This window comes from Trachymyrmex septentrionalis, unplaced genomic scaffold (assembly GCF_001594115.1).
Source record: "Trachymyrmex septentrionalis isolate Tsep2-gDNA-1 unplaced genomic scaffold, Tsep1.0 scaffold22, whole genome shotgun sequence".
NCBI classification, from domain to species: Eukaryota; Metazoa; Arthropoda; class Insecta; order Hymenoptera; family Formicidae; genus Trachymyrmex; species Trachymyrmex septentrionalis.
The window spans coordinates 6,161,153-6,176,507 of NW_017305375.1; the positions used below are offsets into that span (position 1 = coordinate 6,161,153).

A 15,355-nucleotide genomic window follows, 5' to 3' on the forward strand; every position below is an offset into this window, starting at 1 on the left:
AAATCGTACGGAGCTTCGTAAAAAAATAAATTAAAGGTAAAGATTCGCTCTTTCGAATGATATAAATCGCATTTGTATACAATTTTTATTCCACTCCGTGGAGCTTCGCAAATTTCATAAAAAATTTTGAGGTCTGATCTTCATTTATGTTTGTGTAACTTCATAAAAGCTCCATGAGACCGTTTTTTTAAATAGCGATCCGAAAAGTAGAGGTTTCTATCTGTAAAATGCTTTTTTAAACATCCCGATACGACAATTTTTGTCGAAGTTAAATCTCGAAATTTGCCTACTTTTGCAGAGTGGACAGGTGTTGCGTTAATTTTGTTGCCCAGTGTATATATTTTTATATCTCGATTAAATGCAAAAGAAAAAGTCTTCTGCTAGAAGGGATAACCTTCGTTTGTAATGTGGTGTAATTGCCGGAAAATGTCTGAGAATGTTATAACCGTGTAATTTTATTGTTTAAATTCTGTATTTCGATCAAAGTTTCGCAGAAGTTACACAAAGGCTTAATCAATAAGCCTCTTGATTACAAACTTCACGATGCATCATTTTCATATATTTAGCGGTACATAATTAAATCACATTATATAAAATTCAATCAAATTCGATCGCTTATTATAGAATTCTTAATTTCATATTTTATTTTCGATGTTATAACTTATATATTATTCATTATTAAAGAGATCTAAAATAGAGAAACTAGAATCTAGAACAGGATCTAAAATGCTAACTGAACACTATTTATTTTATTACATACATATTACGTCGTTTGTTATATGAACTATTTAAAAATATTGTTTATACAAATATAAAATGTTTACTATTTGTTATATTTAAATTGATACTTTTCATCTTTATAAATTATGGCGCTAATATTGAAGAAATAAACAACGACATAAAAATGAAGATCATAAAATAATAATTGATTTCTCAGAATCGCGAAAGGGGCGGTAACTGATATATGTATGATATGTGCAACATAGTTTTTTACTCTGATATAAGCGAGAGCGATTATGCACGAAAGCCATATAACGTGAGATTTTCTCGTGCCCACGGGTCATGGAAAGTCGATTGAAAAAAAAAGTAGATGTGCGCGAGAGCTGTTAAAGAAATCTCTGTTTTTACGATGACTTATTGCCTCGATTTTACGACATTAATATTTAAATACAAGCACGCGATATGAAACGATCGAATATGCAGTATTTTTGCACGTTATATCTGCTTATTTACGATTTACTTATGAATAGATTATTTATCTATGAATATATTGTTAATATTAAAAACTCAAATTAATAGATTAATTTAAATCAAAATCTATCTAATTGGCAATTTATTTTGTATTTTAACACGTATTAAATAAAAATAATATAAATTATAGTACGCATAAACGATATACATATTATTTAATATTACTCAGTATATATTCTGCGTTTATTATTAGACTGACATTTAATTTTTATTTGTTTACAGTTCAGAGGGCCAAGGACCTACTAACTAAAGGAAAACACAGTGAGTTATACGATTTTATGTACTATTATAATTTGAATACATTTGAAAATGTTTACTCATCTTGATGAGCCTTTTATTTATGAAAATTTATTTATGAAAATTTATTAAATATATGTAACAAGATATGCGCGCATTAAATATATCATTTATTTAAAATATGTGAAAATTAGATAAATTATAAAAAGCCTTCAATCTCCTTATGCCTAAAGCACCTTGAACACAATATCTTAAAATCTCTCAATAATTCAGCTGTCATCCGTTTTCTCTCATTGACGCGTGCATCATCACGTTTCTTACTTATCTACACGTTATTCATATGTTTGCGCCAATACTGAGTGACCTCGTATTCCGCGGCTATTTTAGGTCATGAATCATCCGGTTTTCGCTGGCAAGGTAATCTGAGTTTGCAAAACAATACGCACAAATTTTCGCACGTTGCCATGTTAATCAAATTCAAATTTCGTTCAAGGCGAAATATATATACATATCTCGTTATTTTTCAGCAGAATTAAAGTAATGCGATCTATCATAAACTTTTATATCATTTTACGCATTAAGAAATTGACGTTCTGCTGAGAATAAATAATTCAGGAAAATATGTCAGGTTTTGTGAGAAAAATTTTTATAAAAATAAGATGCATCACACTCATTTTAATGAACTTAGAGAATACAACAATAAATATAGAAAGTTTATAAGTTATACGAAGTAAAATACTAATCATAAAGTTTGTCATTAAATTTTGTCGCTTTGAAGAAAATTAACATAGGAATTTTACAAAGTGTATTTAGAAATGTTTGATAGGACTTTATTTACAAGTTAGTAATCCAACTGCAACCAATATAATGTGAGCATGTAAGCTGTCTTCTCGACCTAATAATCAGTGTAATTGCGCGACGAGTTAATGACTTCCAATGCTCGTCCGCTATACACACATTGTGACATTACTGCTTTTATTAATCGTAATATAAAATAAGCAAATGCAATGCTGCTAACAAAAAAACATATATTATGGTTAATGATAGGTTTGCATCTGTGGAAAGTCTGTATATAAATTAGAAGCGCGTCATATGTGTCGGATTAAATAACATTTCATTATCTGCAAATGAAAAATAGAATTGAATACTTCAATTCTATTACATCAATTTCTACAGAGTTGAAAAGTGTTACTTTTTCCGTTACTTTTCCGTTACTTTTTATAATAAACATGACATTGCAATTTTTTATAACTAAAATACTAAAATTGTGCCATGGTTAGAAAATTCGACTTTTCCAACCTTAACACAAGCTTAACGTTTAGTTATAAAAAATTGCAACATCAGTATTAAATTGCTTATTATAAAAAGTAATGAAAAAAGTAACGCTTTCCAACTGATTTCTATTTATACCTAAATTAATTTAATTTTATTAGTACGCATCTAATAAATGTGCGCGAATCAGGTAACGCTTTCTTCATTAAAGTTACACCGAAATCGGAACTGAATTTTCTCTTTTTTTAATACGAATAGTAAATAAGCAATCTCTGAAGACGGCATTTCTACAGCCAGATCGAGACAAGACCTATTTTCTTACCAAGTGAGATCTTTAATTCCCGTTACACACATCTCATTAATCTCTTGACCTCGCTCCCGGTCAACACCGATCCTCGCCCACGTCACGAAGCAACACACCAAATTGTGAATGTACGTACGCAGAGACCAACGATTGCTTCGTTACGATCACACTCGGCAAGGAAAAGTACCAGACGTCGGTGAAAGAAAAGGCTACCAAGGACGTGGACTGGCACGAGGAATGCGAGCTGTTGATTCCAGAGCAAGGAAATACCGCGGAAATCGTCCTCACCGCTCTACATCGCAACTTCCTGGGTGTCGACGAATTTCTTGGCACTGTCAGTATACCACTCTCCAGCTTCGACGTATACGAGAGGCCCAGAAATCGATGGTGTGTTTGCGATAACGTTAATTGTAAATTGCGTTTCATGCAAATCTCTCCCACACCTCCCGCCCACAGAAAAATAACTCCGGGAAAGAGAACTCGTTGCGTATTTCTTATCTCATTAATCACTCGCATTCCTTTTGGCATTCTTATAGCGTGATGCTATAATCGACCATTCGGTTTGTGCAGTAATAAGTTTTTGAGATATGGTCAAATATATAATTGAATTTTTTCTTTTAGTATACAGAGTGTTTGGAAATTAGTGATAACACAGAGGCAAAATGGACTAAACTGAGAAGAAAAGTTTTCTACCATTTTGCAATTTTCGCAATAGTTAACAAGATATTAAAATTGCCGAAAATTGGTCTCCAATTATTTTTTACTCAAATACTATCAACTTCACAGAAAAACTACAAGAGACAAAAATTGCTTTCTTCTCTTAGAACTCTAAGAATTTTTTTCAAAATTTTTTCAGAATTTTTTAATATTGTATTGTCTCATGTTAATAAAAATGAAAAAATGCAGTGCTAAAAAATTGATAAAAAATTCTGAAAAAATTCATAGAATTCTATGAGAAAAAACAATTTAGAGGACTTTTTTTCTTAGTTTAGTCCATTCTGCCTCTGTGCGAAAGACTTATTACTAATTTCCAGACACTCTGTATATATAGTAGAGTTTTGTATAATATTTATCTTTATGCTATTCGTTGTTTGCCTCAAAAGATTTGTAACGTTTTATACATTTTTTTTTATTGTTAATAAATGAAAAGATTTTAATTATTGGACTTATTAAGATTTAAAATTTGCTTTATAAGACATATGCACATTTTATCTGTTCTCAATTTGTGATGAAATAAATCCGCTTGTATTAGGTACGCTCTTAACAGTAAACCAGGCAAAGAGAACACGAAGGAGAGAGGCGAGCTCGAAGTGAGGATTGGTTTTATCGTAAAAGCTGGAAGTCTGACCGACCTAAGTAAAAAGGAGCGTCACAAAAGCTCCTTGGGACAATTGTCCACAGCTGCACAAACAATCGGCGGTAGTTTGCTCAGTATCGGCAGTCTTGAAAAACGCAAAGGCCTGAAGAAATTAGCCAAATCAATTGGAAACAAAGTCAAAGGCAAGAGTAAGAATCGGCTCGATGGAAATAATCTGAACGAGAAGGAGGAACGTGAGATCAAAATCACGCGACAAGAACCAGGTGAAGCCGATCCTGGAGTTATCAGTGAGGATGAAGATGAATTCACAGTAAGTAAAAGCAAGCGGTATCGTTATATACTAGCGATATCGTTAATCAAGAGTGAAAGAAAGATTTGATTAGTTTTATTATATTATATTTCTGGTTTACTAAATATAATACACATACACATATTGAAGATATATATAAACGTAACGAATTGGACGAATATTAAAAATAAATCTGTTCAACAGACCTAGATATAATTTTATTAGTTATTTTTTTATCTGTTATAGTTCGATGATTTATCCCATAAAAGTTCGGCCTCATCGCTGAATGCACCCGCGCACCCGGTTAACAGCGGTAATGGCATTTCGAATGGCTCGCAGAGCAATGTCTTCAGCGAGGTGCACACGCCACCGGTGCCAATTAACGCCGCTCCGAGCAAACCACCACGGTTTGCTATGAGCGCGTCCACAACAAATCTGTCAAAGGTCGACAATTTAACGAAGGATGACGAATGGGGTTTAAAACTCTATGGCAAACAGGCGAGCAGCGTGCCTAAAAGGTGAAATGTTTGAAGATGTCTATTTTCAACAGGAATAGGAAAGATATACAAAGATTAGAAAAGAAACCACAATTCATTTTACATTCAATAAATATTTAACAAAATTAAAATTATTATAATAATAAGTATTATAATTATAGTAATAAAAATATGTATAACAAATAGATTGCAATTTTTATGAGTTACACTGAAGATGATTTAATGAAGGTTGAAACGTTTGTATTTTAAATTACATTATAGCGATTATAGCGATCGGATTTGGAATATAGAGGTTAATTTTTAGCAATTAACAACTAGCTTGAATTCGTAGCCTTTCTCCTTTAACAATTTATTTTCTACAAATAGATTTATTAAGTAAAATGTATGAGCATGTCAAACAATGTTGCATGTTGTACTCGTCAGATGGGACAGCAAACCTAAGATTGTGGTAGACGAACCAAAAGATAACAAACGCGACATATCGCCTATTCGTTCGACATCGCCGATCACATCGAGGTTGAAAGATCTTCCGGAACCTCCTAGTCCCGCGCCGAGGGAAATTCTTCATCCAAGGAACAAAGATGAAAAACTCACTGCGAGCAAGGAGAAACTCGTTGTAAACAAAGAGAAATTTGTGAAGGAAGATAAACCGAAGGATAAGAAGGATGAGAAATGTGATCTACGAAATCTCAAAGAGGAAAAACATGTAAAGAAGGACAAGAAAAAAGACAAGGAGAGCAAATTCAAAGACCTTAATGACGAGAATCATTTGTCTTCCGAAAGGATTATTATCGGCGGCGAAGATGCCGTTAAGAGTGCTGCAAATTTTAAAAGTCGCCTGCCGCACGAGGTCCTTAACCAATTCGAAGGAAAATCGAGAGAAGTAAATATCGATGCGTAAAAATGTTTCTTTTTAAGTTTAATTTTTTGTTTAAATTTAAACTCTTATTAGTTTTTTATTAAAAAGGAATATGTAATTATCTTTTTTTTATGAAACAAGTTTTTTATTGTAAAACATTATTTTATTTAATTAAATGTTTTATTTCAATCAAAGCATTTTACTTGCAGGATCTAATAGAACTGGCATTACAACTGCAGACGCAAGTCACGGAGAAGAACAAGAGACTTACCGATCTGGAGGATTATATCGATGCGTTGCTGTTGCGTGTGATCGAATGTTCTCCGCGATTACTTCAAAATCCATATCAGAGGCGATTATCATCTCCTGGAAATCAGTAAATTGATAATTCGTGATGAAGCTTTTTCTATCTCCACTTGGGTATCATTCCCTTTTAATTCCTTAGTAATACATTTACTAGACATGACTGATAAGTCGCAAGTGGCTATTTGTTATTAACATTGTTCTATGTTCTAATTTATTTTCTTTTATGCATTATAACTTGAAGAAAAAGATAACGTTCTTGTAGCAACGTTGCGAAATCTATTTCCTGTATTTATTTATGAGTCCCGCGAGAATATAATCGTAGGACAACCAAGTGTGTGATAACAAGTAAATAATAATTCTTTTATTATCAGAAGCTAGTTATTATCAATACGAACAAAGAATAGGGTGTGGGATGATGCCAGTTGAAAATAATTTACATTTCGTGTAATTCCCTGTCTTCCCAGTAAACAAAACTATCGAAGTTTGTCTCGTTCGCGATTGAGATTTCCGTCCAATTGACATTTACAAGGAAACGTAGCGAACACGGCTGTATTTCTCTTTTTATTGTTATCTGTTATAAACATAGGCTGCGTTCGGGAAGCGCGCTATCAATGCTATTTGTATCATACTATCCTTGTTTCATGTTTAATGGACGAATGAAGATAAAATGACACAAATAGAGCTAATAGCGTTTCTCCGAACCCAGCCAGAGATTTCTATATCTAGACTGTCAACTTCGTCGCCATGTTTGAAGGTAACTTAAGACAGCCCAATGTTTCAAGTTCATGTACTCTCACATATAAATCACACAGATAATCACATAGTATACTCGTAGCACATGTGCATACGTGAACTAAATTAAGGATCAACTCGGAATTAGATTTATTTCTTTTTACATAGGAATCAGCAGTCTAAATATAGAAGTCTGTAATTATAAATTACTTATATCTAAAAACATTTTATAAGGTGAGTAAAAGTTCTAAGATGAATTTTGCGAGATAAATACAGGAAAACACGTGCCTTCCATCTTGTACATGTATGCACTCACATTAAATCGAACCATGCCTTATTAATTAAAACAATGTTTAATTACAAGCATTATTGAATAAAGATGATATATGAATGTTTGATGTGGTACATATGTCGCACAATGAATTCCAAATGTTTAAACTATTATGTGACTTATATTTGAGAGAGAAAAAGAGAGAGAGGGGGAGGGAGGGAGAAAGAGAGAGAGAATATTTATAATTAACAAATAATAAATAAATTTCGAATTTTATATCTCCATTTCGCATATATTTCACGTACTATTGTTTTGATATTAATTTCCATGATGGAAAAATCTTATGTTAATTAACTGATGTAATTTATTTATTGCATTCCAATCGTTTCTAATATCTATTAAAGTTATTGCTTTTCTTTATAAAATAATTGCAATTTTTATAGGGAGGTAGTTCGTTGCATTTGAATAATTTCGAACTTTTATTGCGATTACGAAACAGTGAAACGCGTCGCGTTGAATTGCTTTAAATTTCTCACAATATCGTCCAGAATCTCTTTTGCTGCATGAAATTGTACCTTAATCTCGGATCTACAATAGGTGTTTTAAGCCTTAAGTCGTAAGAAATTGACCAATTACAGTCGAATTTGAAAAGAATAATAATCGACTATGATTCGTTCATTTCTTATGACTTAAGGCTTAGAACTCTATTGTAGACCCGGGATAATTCCTGAATGTGCAGCCCAGGGGCGCGATTTCGTAACTGTCTTTACACGCCTATCGACAGTTTGTCAGTATCGTTGCGCAGATATTTTATATCTATATATTATATATTCGGCCTCACTATGCAAAACTTCTAGAAATGATGTAATATTTATACTTCTGCCGCGCGGCAAAAGTTGGTTTGAGTTCAACTTTTGTCGCGCGGTGGAAATTATATCTATTACTTCCGAGCACACAAGCGAGACGTTAATTGGCTATCGCGTCAACTTTCGCGCAAACGTTGCCGCATTCTGTGTACAGAAGCCAATCCTTTTCGAGAAGAATAGAGGCTCAGTGATCACAATGGGTGCATCCAGAAGCATGACCATGAATGCTCAGTGAGCGGTCATGCTTCTGGATGCATCTATTAATGTAATCTAAAATGCTAATTGGATAATCTAAAACAACATACACCAACAGCAGCGAGCGCTCAATTGTTGAATCCGCTGAACGCAATCAATATGGTTGTACTTAGAAGGAGATATCCAATCAGAATACATATCAGACTGCCAATCAGAAACTCGGAAATCAATGTCGGGGCTCTTTATACAGAGGACTCTAGTGAATTGTAGTTCATGCCATAGTTCGTGCTGGTTTGTATTCGAGACTCTCGAGATTATTCGAGAGGCTCGAAATTCTCGAAAGTTTGCCAAATTGCTCGAAAGTTGCAGGTTGCGGGCATTCGCCAGTTCGGGTCGTCCGAATTTTTCAGATTTATTCGGATTTCGGAATGCATATCTCTACATAACGTGATCGACAGGATAAACCCTTCCGCGTGTCGTGTACGGTTTTAGGACTAACTCGGCCGGCTCACCACGAAGATCGTACAACAATGACAGACGGCACTGGAAACGAGGACTCCGCAGCGTTCGATTCCATATCCGGTAAGCCGTCTATCCTTTGCCGCACGACACCGGTCTTTTGAGGTTATGATTGGTTAGAAGTGTCAAGGAACAGCGGGGTTTTCGGATGACCCCGCGCATTTCGATGGATTTTTAGCTCGATTTGTCTTTTATTACGGTGAAACAATTTCCGATTCACGCAAAGTTCACACAATTTCGTTGAGGTGATCACTTATAAATATTTGAATTTATATTATATGATTCTAATTTTGAATCTGACAGTCTGTGATCTCGTTCACATGTATAACTCATGTTATCAATTTTTTTACAGCTTTTTTTTTTAAATAAGTCTTGAAACCAATTTATTGCAGATCCAGGCAAGACCAACACCAGTACAGCGGGTCCAGTAGTTTTATATTCAACTGCACTGGCATGGCGAACCCAATTCCATCGCAGTCTCACACGAGGCAGTGTCTCGGAATCATCAGATGAAGAGGAAGATCTGTCTCAGTATCAATTTGAGGACGATCTTGAATACCTCAGGTCATTGGATCCAAGAGACTGGAAGGATCAGGACCATTATGCTGTTCTGGGCATAAAAGATCTTAGACATCGAGCAACTGAAGACATTATCAAAAGAGCTTGTATGTAAAGAATGCTTTTTAGGGGAATGTAAACATAAAGCTGATATTAAATTTTTTTCGTACGACAAATTTCTCAAGCCTGTTGGCTGCAGGATAGAAAGATCAGAGAACCTCTCTGTCCTGTCAATTATCAGACTTCATCATACAACATATGTAATATTAATCTAAGAGTCATAGCACAGAAAAATTTAAGCAGTAAGATAATAAGGAAATTAATGTTTGATTTGCTACTGCTTACATTTTTTGTGACTCTAACTCTGATTTGAAATAGACAATTGATTGGCTATATCTAATACATATATTACAGACAAGCTGAAAATATTAAAGCATCATCCTGATAAGCGCAAAGCAATGGGCGAGGAAATCCGACCAGATGACGACTACTTCACATGTATAACTCGTGCCTGGGAAACCCTAGGGAGTCAAGCTAAGAGACGAAGCTACGATAGTGTTGATCCTTATTTTAATGACAATCTTCCAGATGAGAAGGACTGTCGGAACAATTTTTACGAGGTGTTAGGTAAAGCTTTCAAAGAGAACTCACGATGGTCTGTGAAGAAGCCTGTGCCACGATTGGGTGGGCCATTCATGCTACGAGAGAAGGTAGAACAGTTCTACTCGTTCTGGTACGACTTCGATTCCTGGCGCGAGTACTCGTATCTTGACGAGGAAGACAAGGAGAGTGGTCAAGAGTAAGTACGATGAATCACAAGATTTTCTCGAGGAAAATTGTAAAATAGTGTTACAATGAAATTAATTGCAGCCGAGACATGCGGAAATGGATTGAGAAGAAGAATAAAGCTACAAGAGCAAAACGGAAAAAAGAGGAGATGATGCGAATACGCACTTTAGTAGACATGGCTTACAACATAGATCCTAGGATAAAGAAATTCCAGCAAGAGGATAAGGATAAGAAGAATGCCGTGAAGAGGGCAAAGCAGGAGGCAGCAAAGGCTAGACAACAAGAAGAAAAGAGAATAGCATGGGATGCGGCAGAAAAAGAAAGATTAGAGAAAGAGAAAAGAGAATCCGAAGAAAGGGCAAAGCAAGATGCGCTGAAGCAGGAGCGAGAAGTACAAAAGAAGGCGTTGCGCAAAGAAAGAAAGGCGTTTAGAGATTTTTGCAAGGCAAACGATTATTTTGCGAATAGTTCGGAAGAGAGTCTCCGACACATGGAAAGCGTAGAGAAGATCTGTGAACTGTTCAAGCTTGTGCAGCTGGAAGAGGCGATGAAGAATCTTCAGATTAACGGCAGAGCCGCATTCCTGAGCATCGTTAAAGAGGCAGAACGAATAATCGAAGCAGAACGCCGTGTAAATGTCATCAATAACGATGCGAGAAACACGTCTGATAAGCAGACCAAAACTTGTACCGCACCCTGGAACGAAAATGACTTGCAACTTTTAATAAAAGCAGTTAATCTATTTCCTGCTGGTACTAATCAACGTTGGGAGGTGGTAGCAAATTTTATTAACCAACATAGCACTTCCACGAGTGGAGTTACCCGCGATGCCAAGGAAGTTCTGGCAAAGGCCAAAAGTCTACAATCAACTGACTTTAGCAAATCGAGTTTAAAAGAACAGGCGAATAAGAAAGCTTTCGACAATTTCATTGCTGAGAAAAAGAGCAAGGAAGCTATTGAAGAACGAATGCCAGCCGTTACGGAACGTCTAGATCATCCAATTGCGAATGGTGTTGCCGTAGAATCCAAGGAGATGAAAAAAGAATTAGCACCATGGACACCGGGTGAACAAAAACTCTTGGAACAAGCACTGAAAACCTATCCGACAACGGTTTCAGACAGATGGGATCAGATCGCGGCGTGTATACCCACTAGAACGAAAAAGGAATGTATGAAAAGATATAAGGTAGGCCTAAAAAAAAATATTATATAATCTATATTATTATAGAGTCACATAATACAAGTATATCTTGAGTTTTACATAATAGATATTAAATTAAACATTGTTATGCTTGCATAAAGTTTTTTTTTGTAAAATGAAAAGAAGAAAACGCAATATTTGAAATAATTAAATAATTTAATATTGAGTATTAAGTATGTATTAAATATAGTTATAAGAATAATAAATTGAGCTGCAATGCTATGCTTGTTTGTCTTTATTGCAGGAACTGGTTGAGCTCGTGAAGGCGAAGAAAGCGGCGCAGATGATAAAATAATATTAACTGCACGCTAAGCTCGAAATTTTCTTCTAACTTATTGAACTCTAATTCAATTTCTCGATTCCGAAGCAACAGTCATTTCGTTCCTCGAAATGGAATTCTTCCCTAGAGAATTATAAATGAAAATTAAGACTGGAGGACAAGAACTTAGCTTACTTATTGAATGCCAGTTCGCGTGTATACTTGTGCCTTGTTATAGCTGATACGTGCACAAATTAGTCGCACGGCATACCAAAAAATTCGACGTACTTTGTTCAGTCGATTTCGCGACGTTTTATTTCTAAACGTTGTACACTTTGAAGGTACCTTTAAAACTGTGCTTCTACCCGACCATTACTTCCATGAAGATGAAGCTTATGATCTAGAAGAACTTCTGTGTATAGTTTTTTTGGCAACATGAATTTTTGCGGCCGACCTACACTTCATATTGTAAGTACTGTAAAATATAAGAAGAGCTGCTGTCACCGAAGAAAGGCAATGGGCAGAGGAGAACGACGGACTTTATAAATAAACGAGAATGTTTTGAAAGATGCCCATTGAATAAAATTGCTCATCGATAAGTGTTCCCGTAATCCTATTCTGTGAGTACTGATCCTTTTTTATCCTGTTTATATGAATCCTTTATTTGCTATAATTATATGAACATTTTGAATGGAAGTATTATTTAATCCCAAGTGAAGAAACATATTATTGCTAAATTTGTGAAATATTTTTCTTGCGTTTTTATCTTGATTTATGAAAATAACTTCTGTAATATATTTGTGAATATTTTATAAATCTGACCTATTCTCTCTATACAAGATATTTGATAAGTAACGATAAAACTCTCGCATAAAGGTAGAGCAGACTAAACTGAGTCGAAAAGTCCTCTACCATTTTGCATTTTTGTAATTAACAAGATATCAATTATTAAATATCATCAAACATTAGTTTTCAATAATTTTTTACTCAAGTACTATCAACTTTATAGAAAAATAGAAAGAGACAAAAATTATTTATTTTCTTCTCATAAAACTTTAAGAATTTTTTCAGAATTTTTATATTAACTTTTTAATACTGCATTTTCTTATTGACAACTATTTTTCTAACATGACAAAATGCGGTACTAAAAAATTCTGAAAAAATTCTCTTCTCTTTGAGAAGAAAATAAACAATTTTTGTCACTTGCTATTTTTCTATAAAGTTGATAGTACTTGAGTAAAAAATTGAAAACCAATATTTGGCGATTTTTAGTAATTAATATCTTGTTAATTATTGCGAAAATTGTAAAATGATATAGGACTTCTCGACTCAGTTCAGTTCGCTCTACCCCTATGCGAGAGTTTTATCGTTACTTATCAAACATCCTGTATACATATCGCTAAAAAAAAAAAAATTATTTTTCGAAGGCAATAAGATGCGAAATGATAGGATTTCGTGAAGAAATCTCATTTTAGTCACCGTTCAATTTTATTTCCTATTTTTCTCACTTCATATTTCATAACATTCCAAGTTTAGAATATTCCATATTGAAACACACGGCATTACGCACTGCTCTAAACTTACGTGAAATATAATTAAGATGCATCCTTTGACAAATCTATAGTTGTCTGTACGCCACTATAATCTAACATAGTAGATGAATATAATTATTGTGCACTTTGTTTCCATTATCACGCACGCTAAACGCCATCTCTTTTATTGAGAAATTTTGCGTCTTTTATCGCACTATATCCGACGTTACTATTATTATTAATATTTACAATTAATATTAATTTCTACTATTAATATCATTTTATTTGAACGACTCGAGCATTATTTGTAACAAATAGATCGAAAAACAATCTTAATACAGTAGAAATACGTGATTGGTCCTGCTGAACCTTATATCTTCAGCTCTCCGCGCATTTTATGAAAACGTACACATTTATATATGTATATCATACAGAATACTCTATTAAGCAAAAAATATTTTGGGGCAAATTTCATGTCGGCTTCCTTTTTAAATTTCTCTCGGCTGACTGGAATTATATTTTTTTCCAATCGATTCATAATTTTTCTTTTGCTTTTAACTATACTATTCTCGACCGTTCCTCCCTGATCATTTTTCAGTCTCACGAAAATATTGGAAAATATTGGTCTTTCTATACGCGATATTATACGATATTTACGATAAACTTCGTAATAATATACGACATATACATATACTTTTTTTTCGCATTATCGGTTTATTATAACTTATTGTAAACGGAACTTAACACGTTTCGTTGTAAATTTTGTTCCATTGTAAAACGGTATAAAAACAGCCAAAGATTATGTTATTAGAACGTTGAAAAATTGACTATTCTATTGCACACAAATGAAGCTACGTCCATTTCGCAAGCAAAATAGTCTTTTTTCAATTTTAAATCACGAATAATCTGTCTGTCATTTATTTTCACCATTTAATCGTCAGATGATGATCTTGTCCAAGAATCCAACGCCGATATCTTTTCTCTTCCTGAAAACTTTATTAACACTAGAACTAGCGAGGATTAATTACCTGTTTCTACTATTTAAATATATAGGATATTCCAAAATATGTAATCGCCAAATATTTTATGGCCAAGAGTGAACTAAACTGACTTGAAAAGTCTCCTCTACCATTTTGCAATTTTCGCAATAGTTAATAACATATTAATTATTAAAAATTACTCGAAAATTGATTTTTAATCATTTTTTACTTAAATACTATCTTACGTATTCTAAATATTCTTATTTTCCCAATTTATAATTTTATTTTTCTTATTTTTACTAACATGAGAAAATACGGTATTAAAAAATTCTTAGAGTTCTATGAGAAGAAAATAAACAATTTTATTCTTCTTGCAGTTTTTCTGTAAAGTTGATAGTATTTGAGTAAAAAATTATTGAAGATCAATTTTCGACAATTTTTAGTAATTAATATTTTGTTAATTATTGCGAAAATTGCAAAATGCTACCATTTCTCGTAGAGGACTTTTCGACTAAATTCAGTCCGCTCCTGCCCATAAAATATTTGGTGATTATTTTGGAACACCCTCTATATATCACTTTGAAAAAAAGGATGAATAAGAAAAATAAATTTAATCATTTACATATTGCAACAAAAGTCATGGAAAATGCACTGTTGTAAATTTGATAAAACAAATTATTTTGACTGCTTTGGTTGTTCTAGTGTTAAATCCTAGCAAAATATACACGTATATGCGTATATGTATGTATACGTAGATTATGAACGAAAAAGATCGATTGCACGGGGTTTTAATTACTATGACAATTTTTATTCAGACATCATAAGATATAAACAGACTTCGGATTTTTAAACATTAGTGGTTCTGGACCGTGTGGCGCTCTATTTACTTTTTTTTATTTTTGTATTTTGTATCTCTTCCGTCTGCGAGAGACGAGAGGAAACAGACGGCGATCTATATTACTTTACAGAGCGTAAAAAATTCTACTTGTGGTCATGTTTACGGACCCGTAGTCTCTGTAATTTACACTTACTGCTTTTGCATCATCCAACTCTTCTCTAAAAATTTGGCATATGTATGTGTGTGTGTGTGTGTGTGTATGTATATATATATATATATATA

At 33.7% G+C, this 15,355-nt stretch overlaps 2 protein-coding genes across 2 annotated transcripts in view; both read left to right on the forward strand.

Annotated features, from left to right (window-relative positions):
- The window catches only part of LOC108748423 (rab11 family-interacting protein 2), a 12,749-nt gene extending 5,190 nt beyond the window's left edge, over positions 1–7,559 (forward strand). The window contains exons 2-7 of the mRNA XM_018486592.1: positions 1,474–1,512; positions 3,205–3,451; positions 4,317–4,692; positions 4,918–5,189; positions 5,592–6,051; positions 6,237–7,559. Of these exons, the coding sequence (XP_018342094.1) occupies positions 1,474–1,512; positions 3,205–3,451; positions 4,317–4,692; positions 4,918–5,189; positions 5,592–6,051; positions 6,237–6,407 (1,565 nt within the window). The 3' untranslated portion in view covers positions 6,408–7,559. The remainder of the gene's footprint in view (positions 1–1,473; positions 1,513–3,204; positions 3,452–4,316; positions 4,693–4,917; positions 5,190–5,591; positions 6,052–6,236) is intronic.
- A 1,160-nt stretch (positions 7,560–8,719) lies between these two features.
- Positions 8,720–12,325, forward strand: LOC108748245 (dnaJ homolog subfamily C member 2). The gene is made up of 5 exons (XM_018486279.1): positions 8,720–8,979; positions 9,309–9,581; positions 9,889–10,273; positions 10,345–11,449; positions 11,709–12,325. Exons 1-5 carry the CDS (start codon positions 8,928–8,930, stop codon positions 11,757–11,759), a joined length of 1,866 nt encoding a protein of 621 aa, XP_018341781.1. The 5' UTR covers positions 8,720–8,927; the 3' UTR covers positions 11,760–12,325.
- The last annotated feature ends 3,030 nt before the right edge of the window (positions 12,326–15,355 follow it).